We start from the raw sequence: 25,301 nt of genomic DNA on the forward strand, positions 1-25,301 counted from the left end.
CAGGAAACACTAAAGCCTCATTGGTTCTCGAGGAAGGAGATGGTTTGATTCACTGAGCCTTCGGATCAAGAAGATGGGTCATAATAACACCAAGCTAAACACCTGCTGAATGCTAAAAACCAGGCAGAGGGGTGCAAAAATTAGCCTTCTGCAAGCAATGTAATGGAGGAGTGGCAGTTTGTCTGTCTGTACTGAAAACTGTGCCAAATATTTTGGGGTAGCTGCTGAATTTAATTCAGACATTCATGGTCCTTTAGGATTGACATTAGTGGCCCACTGTCTTTCTCCTTTGTACCGCCATGTTTGCGCCGATGTGCAATTTTGCTAAAAACAGCAATTCATGTCCACGACAGGTCGAGTTGATATGACTGTGGTAATACCTCAACAAGTGTCAAAATTTAGCCTTGTCTCAGCATGCTAACAGGCTAACCTGTGATGGTAGCTGTTTCAAACACTGGAATGGCACAGTGCAGCCAAACAAAGTTCCTGATTTGAATCCTTTACTGAGGGTGACAGGCCAGATTACAAAATCCACGCTGTAGTTTCCTAACAGTGTTCCCATTTGGCGACAACTTTAACTCTCTTGTACATGACTTGAATAGGAGTACAGACAACAGACAAAAGATAGATGGATGATTATGGGAGAGTGCCTAGGTTTCCATATCTCATCAAGGGTTCAGCTTCAGCTAGCTATGCTTCAGCCTTTTCAATCAAACTTTTTTAATGTTTTCCCTATAATGATGGTGATTCTGACGATTTCTGCTGCTGCCAAGCGGAAAAAAAAATCACTCATTCATTTATTTACTATAAAGTGCTTCCAAAAAATCTTGTGGTAGGAAATGGCCATAACTGAAGGAAAATGTAGGAACACAAGACCTAATTTTGAAAATGTCTCAGAAATGCGGAAACATGGGGCTGACCCCTGAATTTTAATGAACTGTCTCTGCTTAATATCAGCTAGTTAGCATTGTCATTGATGTATTAAATGTGTATCGCATGCACATTTGATTAGCCATATCACCCATACTACCAACAGGCAACATCCGGTATTTAAAAAAATGGAGCCTATGTGAATGTGCTAAAAGCCACAGTTTGTTGAGTGTTTGATTGAGGCTGGCTGCCAAAGGTCTGAAACCACATACACACCAGAGTCACACAGAGTCTGCCTTATAACTAATGAAAACAAAACTTTTCAGAAACAAGGAGACTTGGACACAACACAGCCCAATTCTTCATCTTCATATCACAGATACGGATGTGAGAAACATTTCTTTGCGGAGATTTTTTTTTTTTAATTTGACCACAGCTTATCTGGAATGACTGTGGAGACAGAGTTTTTGACCTATACCGCAGCCAGTCACCAGGGGGAGCGGTTTTTGTAGCGCCCTGATATTGAGCTGAGCTGGCTGACGTTTTTTTTTTTTTTTTTTACAGTCTAAGATCCTGTTCAGTAAAACTAGAATACAAAAGACTTAACCCGAAACAATTTGTCATTTCTGCTAAAAAAAAAAAAAACTATGAAGTTGGCAGTGGCCAGCACATGGACTTTAAAGTGTCTTTTTGTTCCAATAACTGGTCCCTCCTTGCCATTACCCAGGGCATCAAATATTGTGCTCTTCTAAAATCTAAAAATAGAAATGAACACAACTAGTACGAAGCAATCACACATAGGCATGGTACAGCTGTCAGGACATTCACTTTATTGTTAAAACATGTTTTGGTTTATCAGCTGTCTGTCTTTTTACACATCTTTAAATTAAAGGCAAACATATACAGCTTTATCTTCAAAAACCATGCAGCATCGTAAACATGAGGTCTACTGATAAAAAGTCATACAACTACAATATACTGACAAAGTCTGTGATGACTGAATTGTCATTTCAAAAATAAAAGAAAGCATTTTGCCTGTTTGCTTTTTTTTTAACTGAATAAGCAAAAGCTTCACGCTTAGCATGTAGCATTCTGCATTTTTGTTTTGTGACTAATCTGGATAAAACATTTGAAAAAATAAATAATATGAAGAACTGACAACATACATAACAGAAATGCATTCCTACACATGGTAGCCCCGCTAGATTCCCACTTCCTAAGTATAACCCTCAGAGAAACAATGATATCCTACTGAACTGGAGAGACATTACGAGCTATTGGGCGATTCAGTTCTTCATCTTTCCAGCTGCAACACCATTATACTGACAGCTTTACAGTTAGCTCATTAACTTAACATCCATTTTAATTCAACGACGAGGCTGCTGAGATTTTTAGACGTTGGTTAGTTTGAACCAAAAGGCCAGTTATGGAGTGCACCACACGATAAGAGTACAATAAAACCCTATTTTCTAACACTAAAAGCTGCAAAAAGGCAGTCAGCCTTGCATCCCCAGTCAAACTCGTGCAAGTGAGATTCAACCCCGACACGCACAATAGCCTGCCAATCTTTCACTTCCACTGCAATCTTACTGTCATCCTACCTCTCAGCTCATTGTGTTCATATTGTACTGCATTGTAAGAGAAACCTTCAAATGCTGTAGCCTGAAACCCAGAATACTGGGCCAAGTTGGTAAAACCTGAGTATGAAAACACACATACACACACACATACATAATCTGCCCCTGTTGCTACCTCACATGTTTACTGGGGGGAAAACAAGAAAAGAAAAGAAATTAGCTGCAATCTTTAGTCAAAGGATGCAAAAATCTAATGATTAGACATTAGCAACAGCTCCACGTCCTCCGTGCTGGTATCCAGACAGACAAAGGTTGATTATCTTGAACTTCTTTCTTTAAAGATCTACCGTTTTACTCCTGCCTGCCTCTGTGAGCAAAGAAGTACTGGATACTGGTTTAGCTTTGCAATTCAAACCACCTCATATGAAATATGTGGACACCAAGCAAAAAGCAATTTGTTGATGATATCAAACATCCCATTTGCTACTTTGGCCAGTTTCACATGACTCAGGTGCAGTTATAAAAAAAAAAAAAACTTGAACAAATGTGTTCAACGATTTTTAAACATTTTAGGGGAAAAATAACATTGTAAAAATTTTGCAACTATCAACTCAAAACACAAACCAAATATTTGATGATGCTACTTCACAGCCCTCCAGCTGAAATGTCCTTAACTGTGGTCGTACGTACTTGATCTCAGACTACAGCAGCTCTGCTTTTCTCCTCCCTTTCTACCCTTTTTACATTTGTGGGTCACTAAGGCACTGGTGCGTACAGTCCTGGAAATAAAAACTATGATCTGTGCACTACCTGTACCCAACACCGCCTGAATCTCATCTTGCCTATAAATACAGTGCACATAAACGCCTTGCACACAAATAGACAGAAATGGTTCCACATACCTTTTAACTGTCCTTATATCTGTAACATCAATTAACTTAGAAAACAACCCCTATATCCAACATTTGATTCTGTACAAACTTCAGGAAGAATTGACGTTTTGCTAAAAACAAACTTCAGTGTTTTCAGACACTTAGATGTTTTTCTTGTTGAGCTGGAAGAGGTCCAGCATGTCCAGCATGGCATGTTTGATGTTGCTGCCAAAACGGTGGGAGTCCTGAGATAAAACAAAGATGGCATTGTATAAGGCCTGATGAAAATCACAATTAAAAATCTAAATTTTAGGAAACTGAAAGTAGTTCGCTTACTGTTTCTGGGCTTGAATGTTTGCTGGAGATGTGGAAGTTGATGAGGTTCTCGCCAACAATGATGTAAGAGACACCATACCCATCATCAGCAACCTGCAGGTGGAGGTGGGTTAAGTTTGATCTCAACATAAATCTCAACATTTTCAAAACACATTTCCTTAATAAGGAAAGGTACAGGATTTGTATCTTTTTTGTGTATAATTTCCATTTCAGGCAAGTAGGACAACTGTCCTAAGCCTTGTTATTTCAAAGGTCTCTATCAAAAAGGATGAAAACTTACCGGACCAAATCCACCACCAGAGGACACGTACTCAGGGTGTTTGACCAGATCAAAGAGCTCAAGCTGTTGCAGTGGGGTCTGACTGGTGGACAGCCTCCAGGGCTCAGAAAGGACCTTAACACAAAAAAAACCATAAACAGTTAGAAAAGAGTAAAAGTTTTCTAAGCTTTAGATGATTTTCCTGTCTAAGATATCTGAAATAAAACAGGGAAGCAGAGAAATGACATATGTTACATATCACTATCATGAGCTTGATACACAGCAATACATATGTGCTTCATGTGGCAACATTTTCATGTCCTATTTATGTTTGTATGTCATGTATGTTCTCTTAAAGAAAATCTGTTTATTTCAAGCATTGATAAAAATTGGCTTGGAATATTTGATGAGAATTCACTTCACTCTTGATCTGAAATACCACTCTTGGAAAAACACATCAATCCTGAAAATCATTGCACAGAGAAACAAAAAGTTTCTGTTCATTTCATGAGGAGGTGAGCAGATGCACTTGGACCAAAGCCAATATGTTTGCTTAAAGTACCATAATGTGAACTTCCTGTGCTGGTCATGGAAAATATCACATTGTGGAAATCTGGCAGCTCGCAGGGCAGAAGTCTCCGAGCAACTTGCATTGAGAGCTCATACCTCCTTGAGGAAGGCTGAGTCTTCTCCCAGGTATTTGGACACAACATAGAGACAGAAGAGGTGGCGATCGATGCCCTCTCCTGTCATTGCCAGGCGGTACATGTTTTGATGCTTCTCTGCTGCCTGTTTGAGCAACTTCAGACGCTCCTCTCTCTGGATGGACAGGAAATGGGTTAAAAAGGTCAGTATGTTGTGCACTGGATTAGCTACTATAACAAAGAACAGCACTGTCATCAGATGTGTTTGGTCTTGGTGCCTGTTTATGCTTACTGTCTCATCTCTGATCATGGAGCGAACAAAGGCACATGTCTCCATGGTGCAGGAGCGCACAGTTTCTGTTCGGCCCTCTCGGAACAAGCGGGTCATGGAGGCCTCGTATGTCAGGCAGAACTTCCCTTTGTCCTGATGAGAGGCAGTCATTAAAAGTGGTTTCAAAATGTAATACTGTTAAAACCGAGATTGTATGGCAAACTCCTTCTGAAGAACTGATAATCTTAAAAAAAAACTGGGAAACAGGAAAATTTTCATTACTGCTATTTTTTGTGCCTCTGTTTTACTTAGTGCAAACAGAAAACAATAATTATTGTGAAAATAAAGCCTCAAACAAAAGCTGAATACATCATTCTAACGTTCATTGACTGACTGCAAAGTAACATTTTGTCTGACAAGCTGTGAGCGCCCTCTGCTGGAATTAAATAGGACAGGAGCCTGACAGAGACACTTTGACATAAAAAAAGTGAATACAAGTTGAAGGTCATTGACAACAAATTAATAAATAAGCCTGGGTGTTGTTAGGTCACAGCAGGTCATGCATCTCCTCTGAGAAACCAGTGAGATGTTTGTAGTTACCCTGTAATGGGCCAACTGAAGAGCAATCTGGATGAAGGCATCAGGACTGGTGCGGCACTTCTTGATCAGACCCTTACCAAATTCACTAAAGGGGAAAATGTGAGAGTCCACATCATCGGCTAGGGTCCTGGCAACTGAGAGAGAGCTCTCGATGACCTCCTGGCACTGGGGGAGAACAGAGTGACACATTAGTCAAAAAAGATGCAGCATGGCGAGAAAACATTAAATATGACAATATTTTATTATAAAGGCTCAGAATAATCAAATTAATTTGTGTAGTGTACATATTTTTTGATATAGTTTTCATAAATCAAACATCAAAGACTAGGTTCCATTAACACTGGTGCAGATACTTCCAGTTACCAGCAGAGGGAAGCCAACGACTGAAAATATCAAACCTTAGTTTAACTAAACAGTGGTAGAAATACATCAAAGTTTCTTGAGAACAAAAGTTTCTTTGCAGCTTTCAGAAACACAGCCCAGGGCATACTTCAGCAGGGATCTCCCACTGCAGCCTCTGAGGACCTGGCAGGTTGGGGTGGGGCTCCCCACAGCAGTGACCCTCCTCTGTGTATCCCAGTTTAACAGGGTCCATGGACAGGACATGCTGAAATGAGGAGTCCAGAGTTATTGTGATTGACTCGATTAACCTGAGGATCAGAACACTAACTGATTTCACATTTCTGTCTTGAAAGCTTTTAAGACAATCCTGCTAATCACAATCTACCTTTCTGGCATCTCTTGAGATTGTTGAACAAAAAATGTATTCAGAAATAAATAATGGAGGTACATGCATCAATGGGGTCATTATAAGAGAACATCAGAAATCATCTGATAAAAAGTACAATGCCGTACCTCCCACAGATGGCCAATGATTGGAGCATCTGCCCATGAGTGCTCTGCATTCAGTCCCATGGTGCCGTTCTTGAAAACTATGAGGTTAAATGATTTATCAAACCACCTGAATGACAGCAAACAAAAAAATAACAAACAAATAAGTTAATATAAAATAAATTTGGCATAAACTGGAAATAATAAAGAAAGCTTTTACTGCTCCACCTGTCATGGCACTTTCCGTGGAGTAGAGACTTGGCATAACTGTCGAGAGACTTGACTGGGTTGGACTCCTCAAATCGCTGCTCGGTGTCATCCAGGGTTACAAAGAAGGCTGCCTTCTCAATGGCGTCCAAGGACTGTTTGTTCTTGCCGCTTCTGAAGTAGGTCTCACGAGCATTGGCCCATGGTGTCCTGAAGAATGTGGATTAAAGGAGGGGAGACGACTGTTTTGGTATTCTTGTTCTTACAGACACACCATTGTTTCGTAACTCTCACATCCTATGACTCAGCTTTAGGCATTGTCCTGTATATATCATCAAGGATGTTTAGATAGCAGGTTTTAGTTTCTTTGTCTCAAACATCTCCTTCATTTATTTTGCAACTTGAAATATAAGTGAAAACATGTTTGAGGTACTTTGTATAATTTTCAGCCGAACTATGTCCTTTTCAGGGCAGATCTTGAGTATTGTCATACAGTTTGGAATGTATACCATTCACTTTTAGTACTTCAAAAAAAAAGTTGGCTTCATCCCATATTTTTTGCAACCAATAAACCAGTCCAAAATGCATAGAGTGGTATGTTATTATGTTTCTGTGTTTCATCCAGCAGATGGCACTCAAACTCAGCTGTAGCTGTGACATATGCAGCTGCAAACCTTTCAGACAGTAAACATTACTGCCGGCTGGGATCACCTTGTCTGTCTTTCATGCCAACAAGAAAATTAAATATAACTGCAACAAACCAAGTTGGAAAGTTTAAGTGTTCCATTTTAAAAAATCATTGTGTTTTTGGAAGAAATCTATCTGTAGAAAATAAATTCCCTCTCTAAGAACCCTAGAAGGACTTTGACCTATATTTTGGTGCAGCGTATGCAATACTGATGGAAACTTTCCTTTGTTAACAAAACTGCAACATCATGGTGGTAGACATAAGTGCAAATATTTTTTGGTGCCCCTGCCCCCACCTCTGCCCACAACACAAGTTCACTCACACTCACACACGCGCACACATGCACAGCCGCTCAAGAGAACTGCTATTGTCATCGTGTGGGCTAATGCTACAGCTTTTTTCCCTCCTTCATAGGTGAACAGGGGCCCTAACAGTGCCTGGACCCTGGTGCTGCTGCTTATTAACCCTTATACTACTGTTTTATTCAATATACTAACAAATGCTCCATAACCATTTGGCAAAATAATGTTGTTATAAACATTTTACTTTTGTGGAAAATGTGATTTAGGAATGAAAACATTTGGTACGTTTCAGTCAAGCTGTTGCTGTGTTTTGTTTTAACAAGTTATTGATAACTGTACATTTTCTAGGGTTCAATCACAGAAGATTCTTTAAACTGGCATCTCCACTGTTTGCTGTGAGGTCTGATCAATACTGCAGCTGCCTCTGTAAAGCCACTCACCTGTCCCCTGCAGTCAGTGCAGCGAGTTTCTCCTCTCCGGGCAAAGGCTTGGAGTCATCAGCCAAAATCCGCTCCATCTGTTGCTCTATCTCCCGGGGCAACAGCAGCCGGCCGTCATAGAACACCCACACCTTGAAGAAGCGCCCCTTGTGGTATACAGCTATGTGTTTGGTCTCGTTAGTGTGCTGAAGTGTGTCTGAGAGGGAGGGATCAACCGTAAGGAGACGGGACAGAAAGAAGAAAACAAAGAGAGAGAATTGGAGTGTTTGGAGAGGAGCCAGAGTTTGTTTTATCTCTGTCGTTCAAAATGAGGTGTGAGTGTCACAGCATTTCTGGGAACAACAGAAATGTTAGTGATCAGTTATTGGTCCCAGAGAAAATGATGTGATACCCACAACAATCAGCGTTGGATCTTATTCCTCTTCTAAATGTGTATGTTTGTTTGAAAGGCAAAAAACAACTAAATTCATAGTGACACTTTATGATGAGAAAGACTATCCAGATCAAAAATTAAAGCAGCTTGAAATGGGAAGTGCAGGGAGGTGAGATGAAAAGGGGAAACAATTTGGGAACAGGACAGTGGTTTGAACACAATGAACTGTGGTGCAATGTTTGTTTGAACAACACTCTATAACAAAGACAGAAAATCCAACATGCTAAGACTATTTAATGCAAAGTCTGCAAATTGTTTTAGGGATGTTTAGTGTTCAAACAAACATTGTTATTGTTACAGGCAAGACAAAGGAGGAGATACTTACGCTAGCATCAACCCCAAAAAGATCTTAAAGGTCACATCCAGGTAAAACTTGTATGCTGCTTAAAAAAGTACTACATACTAAGGGTACTGTCAAAGATGTTAATATTAATAAGGGAACTGATCACTGATAGCCAGCTATTCTTTCCTCATACCTATGCTCAAATTGTAACTCAGGAATTTTCTGCACATCTGCAAAAGCATTACTTCCTGCTTCTTCTCCAAAATATTTTCTGTAAATCTATTAAAAGTCTCATTTGAATTCTTTTCTCTATGCTAAGGGCTTAAAAATCTGCCACAGCCTCACATTGTGGTGTCATACCTCCTGGGGTTTCAAGCTTTAAGTGTTAGATCATGCATGTTAAAACTTAACTTCCACACCTCAAAGAAGTATATGGTTGGACTGCTAACTAATGATAATCATGTATCTTAATTAGTACAAAAGTATGCAATAGAAATTCACTTAATTATAAATTACACCCATAACTTCCTTTTATTTGGATGTATCAGATTCAGAGCATCCATGCCAGCCTAAGCCTCACTGACACTCACAGCCCTTAATTTTCACTATCCCTGTTTCACTGACTTCTCAAACACCTAAACCAAATTTGAATTACATGCAAATTAGTCCTTCGGTTTGCACAGACCTGCACTCATGCATCACGTCTACATCAGAGTCAGATAATCTCTGTCAAACACATGTCCAAAGGAGAAGCACAGTAGGAGTAGTGTGTTGGAGGCGGCACTGCTAAAGACTCTACCTGTGTCTACACCTGGGACACGACTGGTGTTGAACATACGCTCGTATTGGGCTGAGCACATGGGGATAGTGTGTAGGAGCATGAGCTGAAAAGCAAAAGGGGAGAGTCAAACACAAAGAGATGACAAACTAATTCACTAAAATCCCGAGAGAGCAGCAGCAGACACTCCTACAGGGACGTGAGCATGGATGAGGAGGAGAGGGAGCGATGAGGATCGGTTTGATAAGCAGTCTGAAGGAGCAGAGGGGACCTCAGAAGGCTGCCAGAGAGGGGTATGAGCAGGGTCCAGAAACCAGTGGTCTGCCATCTCTTAGACATCGGCAAAGCCCTGATGTTTGCTTTTAGAAACAACAAATAACTGGATCAAATCTAAATTTCATACTGCCCAATCTGATATGCTTAAATAATAGAAGCAGCCAATTAGAGGTTGGTTTGTTTCAGGGCTGTGCTGTGACAAAGAGTCTGTAGTCAGGGTTTCCAGTGGCTGTTGCCAGAGCAATAGCGAGGGTCACGACACGTAGGGTTCGAGGGCACTGCAAAGGTGTGCCCTCCTCTTACCTGTCTCCGAACCAGGGACGCGGGTGGTGTTAAACATCCGCTCCCATTGAGCCGAGCACAGAGGAACCTTGTTTGCCAGCAAGTAAATCTAACGCAGCGTCCGACACAGCGAAGGGACAAAACAGTAAAACAGAGACAACTGAGTGTGAGTCTGGAACAGAGGAGCTCATGCACTGGATGTTTACTAATGAGTTAATGTCTTCTGATCAAAGCGTGCTTTGGTTGTTCTTCAGGACTGTGCAAATGTAAAAGAATTTGCACTCAAGCAACATGCAGGTTGGTAAAGAAGGAGGACTGGAGGAGTTGCAGGGCAGAAATTACACTACGGCGTGTCGGATAAATCACCAGCATTTTTTTAACCTTATTCACTAAGCCTGCAAGCAGAGCTTGTGATCTGCCTTTGCCAGTAGTCACATGGCTTCAATCAAAATAAGCAGGAAGCGCAGCGCATGGCTCATTCCAGGGTCAGAGTTAGACAGAGTAAGCTGAGGACTTTATCAAGTTTTTGCACAATCACTGGTGAGCCGGTAAATAAAGGTCTATTTCAAGACTTCACAGGAAAGAGTTGTGACATAAGTGGTTTTCATTGCTTAAAGGGAAATTTTCTGAGATAACAGCTGTTATTCCATAAATCATTAATAAGAAAGTTGAACATTAACAGAGGATTGACAAATTTATATCCATAATGATTGTAAATTATCTAAAGTTCAATCGAATCATTGCTGGCTTTAACAGGAAGACAAAGGAGCTCCATACTCACTGGTTTGATCTGGGCTCTGTCCAGTTTTCTTCTGTAGAGCATAATTGCGTGGATGGCATTACCTGCCCTGGCAGCCTGGAGATGAGTGGGGAACACGTACAGGAAGTCCTGAAAAATTGAGAGGAACATCCAGAAACAATGTTGCACATCAGTCAATGGAAACACAGTAAGACAGAGCACAAAGAGAGCACTCTGAACACTTAGTTACACTGGGTATCTAAATGCTCCTTGTAGTTATTTTGAGGACTGCGTGTGCAGTTGCTTTATCACACTCAGATACATCCGGTATGTTGAGTGTTGTTCCATCAGCTCCATTCAGTGTTTCTCACAGAAAGATGCTGTACCTGTTTAAGTACTGGTCTAAACCAGGGGTCTGCAACCTGCGGCTCTAGAGCCCCATGCGGCTCTTTTGCTACTTTAAAGCTGCTCCCTTTAGCTTTGAATAAAGTTATTGAAAGAGGCTATTGCTGATTAATAACACTGACACTAAATAAAATCATGATTTAATAGTTTGTTGAACTAAATATGAATCACATCTTACAATAAAGCCTGCCACCTCTCTACTTCACCTCCTACAACATCAACATCAATTTTCCTAGCAGCTGTGGCTAACCTCAAGGTTCAGGGTCCTGTTTAGAAAACCACATCAACAAAAAGACATATATGGAAGAAAATAGAAATTTTAATTCTTTGTGGATGGATTTATTGAACTGCCAACATGTTGGCTTACTATACATGCTTGGCATGTGGCAAGAAATTGGTGAACAATTCTTTGTGTAGTTCTACAGATTAAAAAAAAATCTTGTTTAGATAGCTATTCAAAGTATTTTAGTTATTTATAAAATTGTATACACCATATTGTCTTTATTGTGAAAGTAAAGTAAATTTTATGGCTCCAGAGTGACTTTAATCCAGGTGAGATGGGGCACAATGGCTCCTATGATAGAAAGGTTGCAGACCCCTGGTCTAAACACTGAAATGTTTATTCTACCACTCATAAAGGTGTGTTGCCAAAGTTCGTAACCTGCTCAGCCCATTTTTTCTTAGTTAAGTTACCCACCACACCTTCAGCGCTCTGCTCTCATGTCCCACCCTGACCCTCTTTTCTTTTTGATCTTTCAAAGATCTTCATCAGTAGCAAAGTTTTGTAGAAGCTCAGGTAAACAAATCTGGTTTTAAAATCCTTGGCTTGATGATGATATTTCATTATAAAAGGTGATTTGCAACCAGCTACACTACTCAAAGCAAGATATTGCTCCTCAACCAGCACATTAACAGGAGGAACATAGAGAAAGAGCTCTCTCTGATCGTCTGCAGAGCACGAGCCAGGAGCATCAGATTATTTGACTGGAGAAACATAAACAAAAAATGTAAACGTAGTCAGCCAAACTCTAGAGAAACAACTTGATCTGGTATTGTCCATGTGCAGGAAACACTGCCATAACAAGTTTACCTCTATGTTTTTATTAAGGATGATATTAAATTCTTTCATCATTTCACATTAAGAGGACAGAAAGAGTTAAAGTAAGCTGTGATATTTGTTTGATTTGTAAAACTAACAGCCACAATTATGAAAGCACAGTAATCTTTTTATATAATCTGTTTGATAACTGTACAGATAAAGCAGACTCTCAGTGCTGTTGTAAAATTTATGACTCATTCTTTACCAGGCTGTACTGTTAGACCAGCCGACTGTTTTAGTTGCTGGGGCAGTGAACCTGCAGGGGGAGCTGTAGTTTTGTGCCAGGCAGAGTCCCTATTACTGAGGATTAGTTACACCTTGAGTTTACAGAGTCCATGATCACAAATCTGACTCTGTAATTCAGTAATTGTTGCTCTGCCAACCCAAAATCCAAATACTACAAGCTTATAGCTGTGTTGAGCTCCCACAAGATATTATCAAAGCAGAACCAGCTGATTTTACGCTAATCTTGAAAGGAAAAAGTACTCTAATCAACTGGACCTTTGCTCTCACACTGGGGAATGTTATAAAAGTCTCTTCAAGAAAAAAAAAACTCTGCACTTATTTACAAACAGATATTTAGGTTGTGACACCTTACCATGGCATAGTAATTGCTGTTGACCATAATGGGCCCACGACCTCTGAGGTAAATGTACTCCTCCCACCAGTCACTGACCTGCGCAACACAAAGAGCAAGAGAGCATTTAGCATTTCTTCACACCGTGACGCTCTCAGATGGGTCCAAATCTGTAACAGAGGAGTGCAGTAGAGAGAAATTCTTTCTAACTCACGTAGTTGGAGGCCCACCAGGACTTCAGTTTCAGGTACCACTGCAGTCTGGGTCCAAGGTTCTTCTCAAAGTCTTTAGCCAACCCCTTCATCCGCTCATACTGTTCGTCCTCCATCAATGGGCGCACTGACTCCAGGTACTATGAAACAGACGTGTTGTCACAGAGGGTAAAAAAAAGTCACAGGGTTTAAACAAAGAGCACAGATAAGCCAGTAAAACTAGTCATCCATTCTTTTTGCCAAGCAGATAATGACAGTCAGGAAGTTTGGTTTGGGTTTCTGCTTCTGGTAATGCAGTCAGGAGACAAAGAAGATGACCTCAGGGAACTGGCTCAACACAAACCTTCAGGGCTTGTTCAAACAGTGGGGTGAGACTAAAATTAACCAAAAAAGTGACAGGAGGCAGTGTCAAGGGAGTAAAAAGAAATGTTTGCTATCTTCACAAACAAAACCTTGGACTTGGAGATTGTGTCATTTCATAGAGTTAGGCGTCTTTCATCTGTTTTTTAAGACCATTTTTGAAGTGAAAGCCCTCTTTAGGGCATTCAAAAATAGAGGTTGGCTCCAGTTTAATCGCTAGGGTTGCTCTCAACAATCAGAAATTATTTAGGAGTAGGGGATTATAGCCTTTTTCACTTTTAATACTGTCTTAATTTTTAAGGGTTTTTTGTCTTTTCATGTCTAAAAGAGAGAAAGTGTTTGTTTTAACACTTGATTAGATGTTCAAAAAACTGATTAAAAAAAGAATAATTTAGGTGACATAAAAGGTGGTAATTACCCTTCTGCAGGTGTCCTTGACGGCAGGAACAGGTAGCCGTGGCAGGGAGTTTTGGAAACTGTAGAGCATTGGCTTCCTGCCAGAAAAGATCTTTACTAGTAACTGGAAAGGAAGAAAGATAAGATAGAGAGAGAGCCCAGAGGGAAATTTAAGGTTACACCTTGTGTTTCTTGCACGATAAATGTTCCTTTAGGTTAAATACTAAACTTAAACTCAAAGAACACATGTTTTAGCAGAAGTAGGTAAATAACTCACAAAAGACTACTGTTTAAAAACTTGTAAAAGTAACACTCTACACTTTTTGTCTTGAGTACTGGCCATAAGGGATATTCAGGTTTTACATTTACAAATTCCTACAACCATTTATAATAATATGTAATAAGTTCAATGCAGAAAATTCAAGCAAAAATTAACTGTCTCTAAAGTAAAATCTCTAAGTTTATGAAGAAGAGTTAACCCTTGTAGGCCAGTATAGCTAAACGTGAACTCTTACTCTAGTTAACAAACATCTGGCTCTCACTGATATAAAAATGTCTTCTTTTTGCAACTGACTTTTTCCTGCCTGACATTCATGTAAAAAATGTGGAGCAAAGTGAGCTGAACAGAGGGGCACATTCATTCTCTCACCATCCACACACGAGTGGACCAAGACACAGAGCCGTGCCGCTCCAGCATCCAGCCGTGCCATGACAACAGGCTCTTTAGGACATTCCTCATAATCATGATTATGGTGACCCATAGGCCTGTGCCCACCAGGACTCCTCCAACGACCTTCTGGCTGTCTGTAGACATGTATCGACTGTGGATGGAGGCAGAGAGATGGAGACAAAGACAATTTGTTTCATGAGGCAGCTTCCAGATCAGACCGGGTCCAGAGTCTAATTAATCCATAGCTGAAAACAGTGACTCTTTAACTGTCAAGAGAGTAATACTTAACCTTTATTACTATCAGGCTGGAGTGACTGATATTAAAGTTAATGGAATGAAGGAGTGGCACAAACACAACCAAAGAAGTCTGCAAGTTCTATCTGTTTGAAACTGTGTAAAACAAAAACCGTGTGCTTGTGTGTATTGTTAAGACATTTATGATGGTTTTTACCTCAACAACACAAAGAAGGCATCACTCGTGCTTACAGAGACATTAAATTCATAGACTTCTCACTGTTTGCATATTACTGAATATGACTGTGATTGTCGTGGTTTGTCAAGGTGTAATTTGAGGAGTACAGGAACACAGGGTTTTGTGTTTCCTTGTCAATGTACACAGCTGAATTTACACATTGGTAGCCTCTTAGGCCCCGTTTACAAGACAATGTTTCATCTGAAAACGCTAAGACGCAGTGAAAAAAATCTACGTTTACACGGAGACGCTGATGAACTGAAACACTGTAGTATACATGCCAGGCCTGTAGGTGGTGCTATAACTATCTTGTCGCTTTTGGGAGATCTCCACCGAAGTAGAGTTGGGCCGGTCATCTGGTGTATTGGAGAATACTAAGTTAAAAAGTGGAGCAACAGATGCACATTTTGTTGAAAGACAATCAGCAGATACAGCAGATGGAGCAGCACAAGCATAACACGGTAGTTCGCGAGGATAGTAACAACGGTACTGTTGTCCTGTTGTATGTGCGCACGCGAGGCGGAGTGTGACATCAGCGTTTCCCCTGAACACGCCGGCTTACTGTTTACACGGCAACAGTGTCGGGAGCGTTTCAGGAAAATGCCACTCTGGAGGCAACTTTCAAAAGTTTGGGTTTCAGGTCGGCTGAAACGCGAGGCTGAAACGCAACACAACAAAACTTTTGCATTTCACCCTAAAACCGTTGTCGTGTAAACGGCCCCTTAATTAATTGTAATTTTGGGGATAGTCATGTTGCATTTCTCAGTTCAATTGTGTTCATTTTAATTAAGTTTCTAAATACAAACCTCCTCTTTAGAAGATGACTACTCTTGATGACATCTGTTAGGAAACCTTGTTTTTACCTCTTTAACAACCTTTGAACTAAATAACAGGCTAGTGGAGCTTTCCTGATGTCAGTGCCTTAAGCCAGTAATGGAAGATTTCCCTCATGGCACCTTGAAACATGTTACTGGTGTTACCTGATTGGTATGTGTTGTCCCAACTTGGCGATCAACCCCAGCGAAGGATCCAGCTTTTGATATTTATTGTAGGACATGTAGGACACCACCACCACCATGAAGCCAGCAGGGCTGCCAGGGTACACGCCAGTCATTACCCCATTCTGTGGAAAAGTACAATGAGAGGTTGTTACAGAGGTCATAAGAAACCATCACAGGAGGAAACTTCTGGAAAAATGCAAAGAAAAATGTATGCCATCATTTCAATCACTGATTAAGCACTTGATGAATAGCACATGTTTAAAATAAACATATAATTATCCCAAAACCATGTCTGCTACTTAAAAAAAAACAATTTCATTAGGTACTAGGAGGAATGATTCCTAGTTTTTTTCAAACTAAATTTACATCCAGCGTCTTTTAAGCCCTTGATTTAAACAAAACCACCAAAGAGACATACTTTTAATTGTTGCTAAAGTTAAGCTTTAATTTCAATTAATAACCTCCTCCTCTATCAGAATAAACTTCTTAAAACTGCTGTTTTCAGAAAAGTTTCTGATCTATTTGACTCATGTAAGATATTGATAATAACACAGCTGCGACAAGAGAGGAATGTATACAAATACAGGCAGGTCATGAGTGACTCACTGTAAGCCTTTGGGCTAGACAAACAGTCATCTCTGAGTCCTGGCTCTCCTGTCTGCTTTTTGTAAACAGACAGAAGAGTTGCTGTCAGAGTTGACTGTTAATTCACTCTAAGCCACACGTTCTCAAACTTTTTCTGCTGGGTTCCCCTTTAATAGATAAAATTATCGTCAACCCCCTTTAACCATTACCTTACACACTGACACATAAAAACACACCGATGTCAATACACACTCGAAAGTGTTATCAGACATTTCCTTGCTATCAAATGCAAGACATACAGAGTGGCAACTTCAGCACGGGACATCAAACCGTTAAACCAAAGAAAGACATGATGGTAAAGTTCAATGTGAAGGAGGATTCCTGAAACTTCTTGGTTGTTTTAATAGTTGTGACACTTGGTGAAGACTCATTTTGAAACTAATTAATGAAAAAAACGGTACTTTATGAAAGAAATCTGTCATGTTTTGCTAACAGTGCAGAATTTTATCAAATAACCTAAAGCCTCTGAACTCTTTCACATGTATTCAACAGTTCTTACCTTGAAGCGGATGAATCTTTTCTTCCAGGAGTGGAGGCCAGAGAGGTAGATCTGGCGCAGCGCCTCGTGGCACAGCTGGAGGTCGATGCCATCGGGGGTGACGGTGAACTGAAAGGCCACCGCCTGGTGAGCTTCTGCCATAGTGGCTTCTTCTGTAGCGGGTCACTGTGGTTAGAAAAAAAAACACAGGACATCAAAATAAGTGAAGCAGAGGAATTCAGAAATGATTGGATCACAACAAAAATCAATGTATCTCACTCAATCCTCACATCTGGATGGGATATCAGAGGAGCTTTCTTCAAAAATTGACTACCTCCTCATACTGGTCTTAAAATCAGTCTCTTTTATTCTTGACTTCTCAGCACTTTATCTGCTTTCAACCAGTTTTAGGTCATTGTAAAGTGGCTTTGAGGAGGTAAAGGACTCTGGTTGGATTTTAGCGAAGCGTTTAACAAAGTGGTAGATAAATGACATTGTGCTAACTCAGAGGGACTGAACAGGGACTGAACTAAGGTCACGGAAAAAATATGTTACAGCTCCTAAACATGCCGTCATATAGGCTAAATGAGGCACTTTTAAGAGTCCCTGTCATGAACATTGTCTTTCATGACTCCCCTTTTTCTTCATGACCGCTATCTTCAGTGACCTCTGTGACTTACTGAAGCCCTTCCCTGGTAAAAGTCTCATTTGAAATACTTGTAATAACTCCATCTTGTAGGGATGCACGATATTGGATTTTTGCCGATATCCGATATGCCGATATATCGAAACCCCTTTTGGCCAATACCTATACCGATAATCACAAGTTTGTTTGTTTTTTTCACTGTAAAGAAAGCTAAGTCTATCCTGTACTGGAATTTATATGTTACTCTAATTGTGATGGTCTTATTTGTTTAAGAAACACACATAAAACAAGACAAAAAACATTTGATTGTACCATAAATAAGAAATGTATTATTTTTTCAAACTCAAGACATTCAGTATTGAAATACAGAAAAATGATTTCTTTAGATCACATGAACTTTGAATGTACAATGCCTTTTTAAACATAACCAAGCTGCATTTGATTATTTTAGAGCTACTGTAACAACCTGGTGACAGACACAGAGCTCTGCAGTGCAAATAAATGAAGTGCTACATTTTATTTAAGGAGCTTATTTTTCAGATGGAAAATAATAATAATCCTAACTGAATAGCACCTTATTGGATGTGCCTATTGGCAGAAATTTCATATCTGCCGATACCGATATTGTGCGATAATATCGTGCATCCCTACTGTCTTGCTGCACCTTTGATATGTTATGATTCTAACATCAACACCAGGACAGTCTTTGTTTACCAGAGATCAGTGAAGCACATATGTGTGGCAAAATATAACCCTAACAACAGAAACTATCTGTTGTCTTTGTCTGCTCTGAAATGTCATTTCAACCAGGACTGAAACTTGAGTGCATTCAAAATAAAATATCATCACATGCACAAAAAAGCACTTCTCAAAAGCTATATGTGATATTTTTTGGAGACATTTTGGGAGACAACATCCTTCATGTATCAGTGTGATGAGCATGTTTGAGCCATGTGTTGCTGTATCAAAGAAGTTCCTGCAAGATGACATGAAAGGAGATGCGCAGGAAGGCGACTCTGTTACTAATTTCTAAACTGGTTGGACTGGCATGTAGAGTCAATGATAAGCAAACAAACTCATCTAAACCTAACACAACATACCATGTCTTCTTATGATCATCCCAAGTAAGCTACATGTTTAAAATATGAAGTTTTTTTTTCCAGATTTTTTCTTTGGGTGTAGTAATAAATAAGGGGTTCAGATGAAGGACAGGTCAGGCTTAACTGGTTTTAAGCCTGCACTGGTGCTAAAGTCCATTCTTTGTAGTACCATCATACCCTACCTGCTAGCAAATAGCTTAATACAAAATCTCTTCAGTTAAGAGCTCTGGAAAAATAACCCTGATCACAGGGGAGTCAGGTGTGACAGTCATGTTTTTGGCAGGAGTCTTGTTAATGTTTATTTCACCCAATATTTAAGACAGCAGATCAAATACTATTAAAATCAGATAGCTCATAAACATCCAGGTTGATTTTTATGGTAAAGTCAGCATGTGTTTGAAAGTACGTTTAAGTATTGACAAGATATTTCAGGTGTTAGGACAGGCACAATAAATCCACTATATATACTGGACTGGTTCAGATAATAGCGGATACAGCTCTGTGATGTTACAGTATCACTTCAGACATTGATTCTTTTTTCGATCATCCCTGGTGTATGAAGCTAACAGTACGTGTACGTACATAATAAATACCCACCTGGCTAAAAGAAATTGTTGGCGTCGTGAGGGAACCGCTGTTCCCAGTTGCATTCAAATGCTGCAGGAATTCGGAACACCTGCTTGATATACGTATAGAATAACGTATTTTAACGAGAAGATAATGCGTAAATTACTGCTTTAGACTGGAATCACAGAGGTGTATTTTCTCTCTGCGTAAAACCATTACTTGGATTCTTGTGGTGACGTTTGCTGTGTGTGCTTTTACCATTTTTATTTACATTTAAGATAACTGCGAAATGCCCAGTGTAAATACGTAGTTGATATCCAAAAAGCATTGTTTTTAGGCAGAGATGTTTAGGTATCAATTCATAGTGGTACTCAGGACGCAGGACACGTTGTTCCTGCATTTTCAGCCATCGGAAGGAGCAGCATCCAAAGAGCGGTGCTTCAGCAGCCCGTCCCTTCCCCCATGCTACTTTCCAACATCACATGATCCACCCTGTGCCGCAGAAACTGGGGGAAAGGTCGCAGCGCTGCGCCGCTTAGATACCGGCAAAAACTGCAGACACCATCCACGCAAAACCTCGTATGTTGGCACATTTGTCACATAATGCTAGCCATAAACCATAAAACACATTTGTGCTGCTTAATTTCTAATCAAATTTTAGCCAAAATGTGAATATAAAGCAGAAAAAAAGAGAAAGGCTGTCTACCGTGAATACATCATGCCGACTACCCCCAGTCTGTAAACACTTATCGTGACATATCTGCTTCATAAAAGAGACCGCAAACGCCACATCATCTACCCTTTACACAGACCCGTATGCAGCTGCTATTTCTAACACCTAACATCCAACACAAACGAATTCACAACCATAACGCACTGTATATGTAGGTTACATATTTTTTTCCCAGTGTTATATCAAATGTCCTGCCCACGTGGTCCGTGTGAAATGGGGTCACTAGGGTGCACCTTTCTCTCATTGACAGTCAGCCTATATTCTGTTTATTATCCAAAGTATAAGCAGAATGTAAAGCTATTAGAGAACAGGGCCATGCCTACTTTTATGACCCTGTCGTAGAGGACTGCAGGACAAAAAATAACCCAGTTTTACTGACCTTCACTGGTAGATCATACGTATTCACCATTTCCTAATATTTGTGCTGCTTATAATTACGTATGGGCTACACACATAAGCAGCTACAGTGTGTTATACAGGGCCATTGAGCTGTATATGCATTATAAAGGAGCTGTCAGGAGGTTGTCAATGAATGACCTCTACTTGGACTTTTGCCTACATTTCTGTTGTGACTAACAATGCAGTAGTGCTGACCAGGTCCTTACCTGGACAGTTTAACACAAGGTCGCAAAGAATAGTTCACCTGATTGTTCAATACTTTTATTATGATATTCAAAAGAGGGCTACATTTCTACTCCCTACTTTTAAAACAAAGGATATGTCCGTAAATGCAGCATACCGTCCAACCTTGTTCAGTGCCGAGTTTTACAAGTCAACATTCGCCTGTTAACTTAATTCCTGACTTCCACGGGCCTACAATCCAATAACGACAATGCGAAACTGAGAAAATGTACCATATGTCCCGTGAACACCACCCACGAACACAGACTGCGCAGACAAGGAAATACGACCGACTGACAGCCTCAAGTGCACAGACATGTCGACAGTTTCACGGGTTTGTTTGGCTTCTGGAGGTTTTTTTTTCTAAACCCCTGCAGCCATTTTTGCTTGTCTACTTCCAAAACAACCGAGAGACAGAGAGAATGAGAAACTACAGTGACACACAGTCTGGGACAGATAATTATTACTCACCAACCCTTTCTATCAGCCTGAGAGAGGAAAGGTTTCTGTTTTGACGAGGATGAGACACGGCGGCTTAATCGGCGGGGACTGCTATATACTAAGCATGAATGGGAGCATAGTCTTGTATACAAGGACAGCCCCCTTTTAGTGGTCTTCAGATAGCGTCCCAACAGAGACAGCGCCCCCTTCAGGTTTAATGTCATCAAGACGGGGTCTTCTAAGGACAGCAGGTGAGAAGCGCAGAGACAAGAGGGTGAACACAGACACCATGTACCCAGAACTATATGTACCTCGGCTCGGATACAGGGGATGGGCACCATAACGTCATCGGAACGGGTGAAAATCATTGTTATTTTTTTTTTTTAGAATGGTATCATGGTATGTCTTTTTGTTTTGAATATAGTGCTATTAGTAAAACAAAAGAGGTAATTATTGTGTAGACAGACGATGAGAAAAGGTTTTTCTGGTTAATAAATTATACTAATAATCAAGGTCAGACATGATATTGATATTTGATGATATTGGGCTTGGTGCTTTTCTAGTCTTTCTGACCACTTAAAGCACCTTCATAGGCTAGTCACATTTACCTATTCACACCACAGTTACACAATAATGGTAAAGCCTGCTATGATAAGGGACTATCGATATACTCTCTTTCACATTTTCTCATTCACACATGACTGCATGAGCTGGGATCAAACACTCAACCTGGTGATTGTAGCCAAAGCTGCCAATTCCAACTGAATTAAATGCAGCTAGTTAGAAATTGTGGTCAGTGTTTCCGACATATAGCATTTCACTTTAAAAACCGAAGTATGCATAGCATAATCTAAGACAGCTGACTCAGTCACAGTGTCTTATAGACAGATACACTGTCATACTCGCAAAGCACCAGACTAATATTAAAGCAACATTATCAGTCTAGATGTTGAGGTCTGTACCACAAAGATATTATAAAAGCACCTGAACAATGGCCTTAGAGAAAACACACTGTAACACATTTACTACAAAGTTAGAAAAAAAATCTATTTATTATCAGTTGTTTGGAATGTATTGTTGTTTGGCGTTTAATTGCGAGGTAAGTCTTGCTAATCAATTAACAATAAATTTTGTCTTTGTTTCCCTGATTTCTATTTTTTAATTCTATTCATATCATCATCATACTACTTCAGTTGACCATGTATTTGAGACATACATACCGTGTCTGAAGCCATCTTAAGATGTGAATGTCTTCAGACAAAGGAAATGTGTCTTAAGATGTATTATGACACTCAATGTCTTCAAGACACAAAAATCTGTCTGGGTGCATCCCATGTTCTGCTGTGTCATGTCTTAAGACACAGGTGGCGTCAAATTTTAGTCTTAAGATCCAATCCAATCTACGTTTATTTTATAGCATCTTTCAAAACGAAGTTACAAGGTGCTTGACAATACACAATACAGTTAAGACCACATAAAAAAACCAATAAAACAATGTAAGAGAAGTAAAAAGGTCAATAAAAAGCAATATAATAAAAGTGGGTTTTAAGAAGAGATTTAAAATATGATACTGAGTTTCCCTGCCTGAAATGTCTTAAAACATCTTGATGTACAAAAATGTCTTAAGAAGTCTTGATTTGGGTTATTAAGGCATCTTAAGAAGTCTTGAGATACTTTGATGGCTATGTATGTAATAATCATTCACAGAATATTCCTATTCTACCCTTGGATATTAGTTAACCTTATTGACGAATCAAACATGGGGGGTTACATCCAAGAACTTAACAGTCTGTTTTGATGACCCCTCAGGCTTATCAAAATACAGAAAATTGCCAATGCCACGAACATTCAGCCTCCTCACAGAACAAAAAGCCCAAGGTTTTGGAAATGAATGGCAACTATTCTGTTTTAATATTGCTGTTCGTGTTATCCCGAACAGATTGGGAAAATGATTGACTGGTATCGTTCATTATTTTCAATTACCTCCTCATTCTTTGTGGTTCTGTGTGTGTTTTCTCCCATGTTACCAAATGTTTTGTTTCCTTCTGCCAAAGACAAACCTTTCACTGAGGGGGTGGGGGGTCTTATCTTTCTCACAGTCAGCTGAACAACTATGTGGCTGCGCATTAGGCCGAGATGTGCCCAAACCGGCTTCACAGACTTCTTTTAAGTACTGTTTTTTGTGTACCTTTTAGGATGCAAAAGCTGTCACCTATACTTACTTACTATAAAGAGTTACATGACCTCACTAAACTCCCAGTACTGACATACCTGGATTTAACCTCTCTCAACAGGTGCAATGATCTATAAAGAACTGAATAAACCTGTACTGCAAGGCATCATCATCAGTCAACAGGATGCAAATACTTTTTTACCTATGGTCCTTTCTAAAGATGACATTTTGACAGAACAGGTAATTAATGTGGTTATTGAAAGATGATTTGACTGTGATTGTGATGTCAACATTGACATATTTTACAATTTTACTGCAAGAAAAAAAAATGCAAACTTTTTCTTTTGGAGGGAGGTAAACATTTAAAAAGTCTATAAGTATGCTGAATGGAGCCATCTTTTGTAATGTTAAACCAGGGAATGTGTCAGAAAAAGTTGAGCTGTCTGAAGATAAAAAGGCTGTCAAGAAACTCAGCCAAAAACTTTCTACAAAGCTGAGTCTTTCTTGGTAATGTGTTCTGACATGGCATGTTTCACTCAGGACCCTCTAAAGAGAAGCTGGGGCACTGTTTCATGTTGTTGGACAATGGGCCAACAAGTGTGGTGTTCAGAGGAAACAAGAGTAAAATTTAAGAAAATAAACTTTAATTTGTAAAGCCTGGCCCACTGGGGTTGAGTTCTAGCCTAGACAGGCCCCTTGTCCTTACTCTGCCTTCTTTCTAACATCATGCTTCATTAAGCATCAGCAAAAGGAGGAGCCCACTTGATGATCTCAGTGATGTACTAGGTTTTGCTGCCTGTCTGTCAATGAAGTTATTAGCTCAAATAGTGTGTGTTGAGTCAAGCTGTGATAATTGTTTACTAAAGATAATAAGACTAAATATGGTGTATTCTCTTTCATGTTACATGCTAGGAAACTACAGGACCTCTATGAGAAAAGGAGCAGAGATCTTTGATGGAAAACTGAACAATGTTGCACTGACCTGCAGGGTTAAGTATTTCCACTCTGGTGCACTTATTTAGACAGGGCTATTTCTGTTATGGGATTTTTTTCCAAAATACACATGGCATTTGTGTGGCATAATGGAGCATGTTAAATAAATCATATGGTCAAAAGTACAGATTTGTTGTCTAGGGACAACTTTGAATGCCACTTTAAGCATTTCTCCCAGTGTTTTTTTTGTATGATTTCCCCCTATTATAAAATATGAACTTGCACAATTTTACCCTAACACCATATAATTCAGGCACTGAAGATTCTGAAATAGCTTCAAAGTATGAAACCCAATCTTGGTAAATAGTTAATATGAAAATTCACCCAGGATGCAAAAGAAAACACAAGTAAAACATAGACATAACATGAAACAATAACCGACTCCGTCCTTATTTTATCACAGTTAAGAGAAGTCTGACTTAACTCAACACTTAAATACAAATTATTAAAAGGATGTTGTTCTTTGTTCCGAATCAGGGGCTACACTTAAAATGGGGGGTAATGTATATCTTTATAGTAAAAGTCAAATGAAATTAAACCGCGCCACAAAGTCACACTACACAATAACTAGTATGTCTTGTTTGTTTCCACCAGGGGGCACACGTTGACAGATTATTAATTTTAAAGTAAGTATTCATTCTGTGGTTACTTCGTTGGCAGCATTCTATCTGAGAGTAAAACATCTGTAGTTGTACACTCGATCATTAGATGCCATGCATTTATTCGGTGTTCGCGAGCTAGCGCTGGGACAGTTTATTGTGGCTTACAGAAACAGATTAACAATGGGAGAATCCCTGCTATCAGCTAGCCAGACCGATATTCTGACTTAAATATAACACGAAGATTAAGTAGTGGATCTCCCTTACATTTTTTAAAACGTACTTAAAATTTAAGTGACATAATGTACGATAACGAAACGACAAAAACAAAGCATTCCTTACCGTATTGCAAGCTAGTTCCTGCACAACACGGAACCCATGCTCAAACTTTTGGTCACTGGGAGCCGCGCCTCCCGTTGATGCCC

At 39.7% G+C, this 25,301-nt stretch overlaps 1 protein-coding gene across 4 annotated transcripts; it reads right to left on the minus strand.

The window, feature by feature from the left end:
* Positions 1 to 1,685: 1,685 nt before the first annotated feature.
* On the minus strand, positions 1,686 to 25,300 carry cpt1ab (carnitine palmitoyltransferase 1Ab (liver)). Of its 4 annotated transcripts, none has more exons than XM_074678401.1 (19): positions 25,219 to 25,300; positions 17,025 to 17,189; positions 15,860 to 16,002; positions 14,387 to 14,558; positions 13,760 to 13,861; positions 12,984 to 13,121; positions 12,791 to 12,868; positions 10,731 to 10,838; positions 9,971 to 10,058; positions 7,898 to 8,093; positions 6,489 to 6,677; positions 6,285 to 6,390; positions 5,920 to 6,036; positions 5,430 to 5,594; positions 4,851 to 4,982; positions 4,581 to 4,733; positions 3,936 to 4,049; positions 3,656 to 3,748; positions 1,686 to 3,564 (listed from the first exon to the last, which is right to left on the minus strand). In XM_074678401.1, exons 2-19 carry the CDS (start codon positions 17,163 to 17,165, stop codon positions 3,481 to 3,483), a joined length of 2,319 nt encoding a protein of 772 aa, XP_074534502.1. In that variant the 5' UTR covers positions 17,166 to 17,189; positions 25,219 to 25,300; the 3' UTR covers positions 1,686 to 3,480. The 4 variants fall into 4 exon arrangements, with proteins under 4 accessions (XP_074534502.1, XP_074534504.1, XP_074534501.1 ...); XM_074678403.1 differs by lacking the exons at positions 9,971 to 10,058; positions 25,219 to 25,300 and adding exons at positions 9,413 to 9,497; positions 21,142 to 21,301; XM_074678400.1 differs by lacking the exon at positions 25,219 to 25,300 and adding an exon at positions 21,142 to 21,301.
* Position 25,301: the final 1 nt, after the last annotated feature.

Source organism: Halichoeres trimaculatus, unplaced genomic scaffold (genome assembly GCF_033239565.1).
Source record: "Halichoeres trimaculatus isolate MK-OKI-2021-1 unplaced genomic scaffold, fHalTri1.1 fHalTri1_scaffold_10, whole genome shotgun sequence".
Lineage (NCBI taxonomy): Eukaryota > Metazoa > Chordata > Actinopteri > Labriformes > Labridae > Halichoeres > Halichoeres trimaculatus.

Bases quoted from the DNA above. Each gene is read 5' to 3' on its own strand.
- cpt1ab (XM_074678401.1), bottom strand. From the start codon at position 17,165: ATGGCAGAAGCTCACCAGGCGGTGGCCTTTCAGTTCACCGTCACCCCC. The intron at 8,094-9,970 runs GTAAGAGGAGGG...CCTCCCTCTCAG, and splicing joins CGTCCCTGGTTCGGAGACAG to ACACACTTCAGCACACTAAC. The intron at 6,678-7,897 runs GTGAGTGGCTTT...CACATTCTTCAG, and splicing joins GCACTGACTGCAGGGGACAG to GACACCATGGGCCAATGCTC.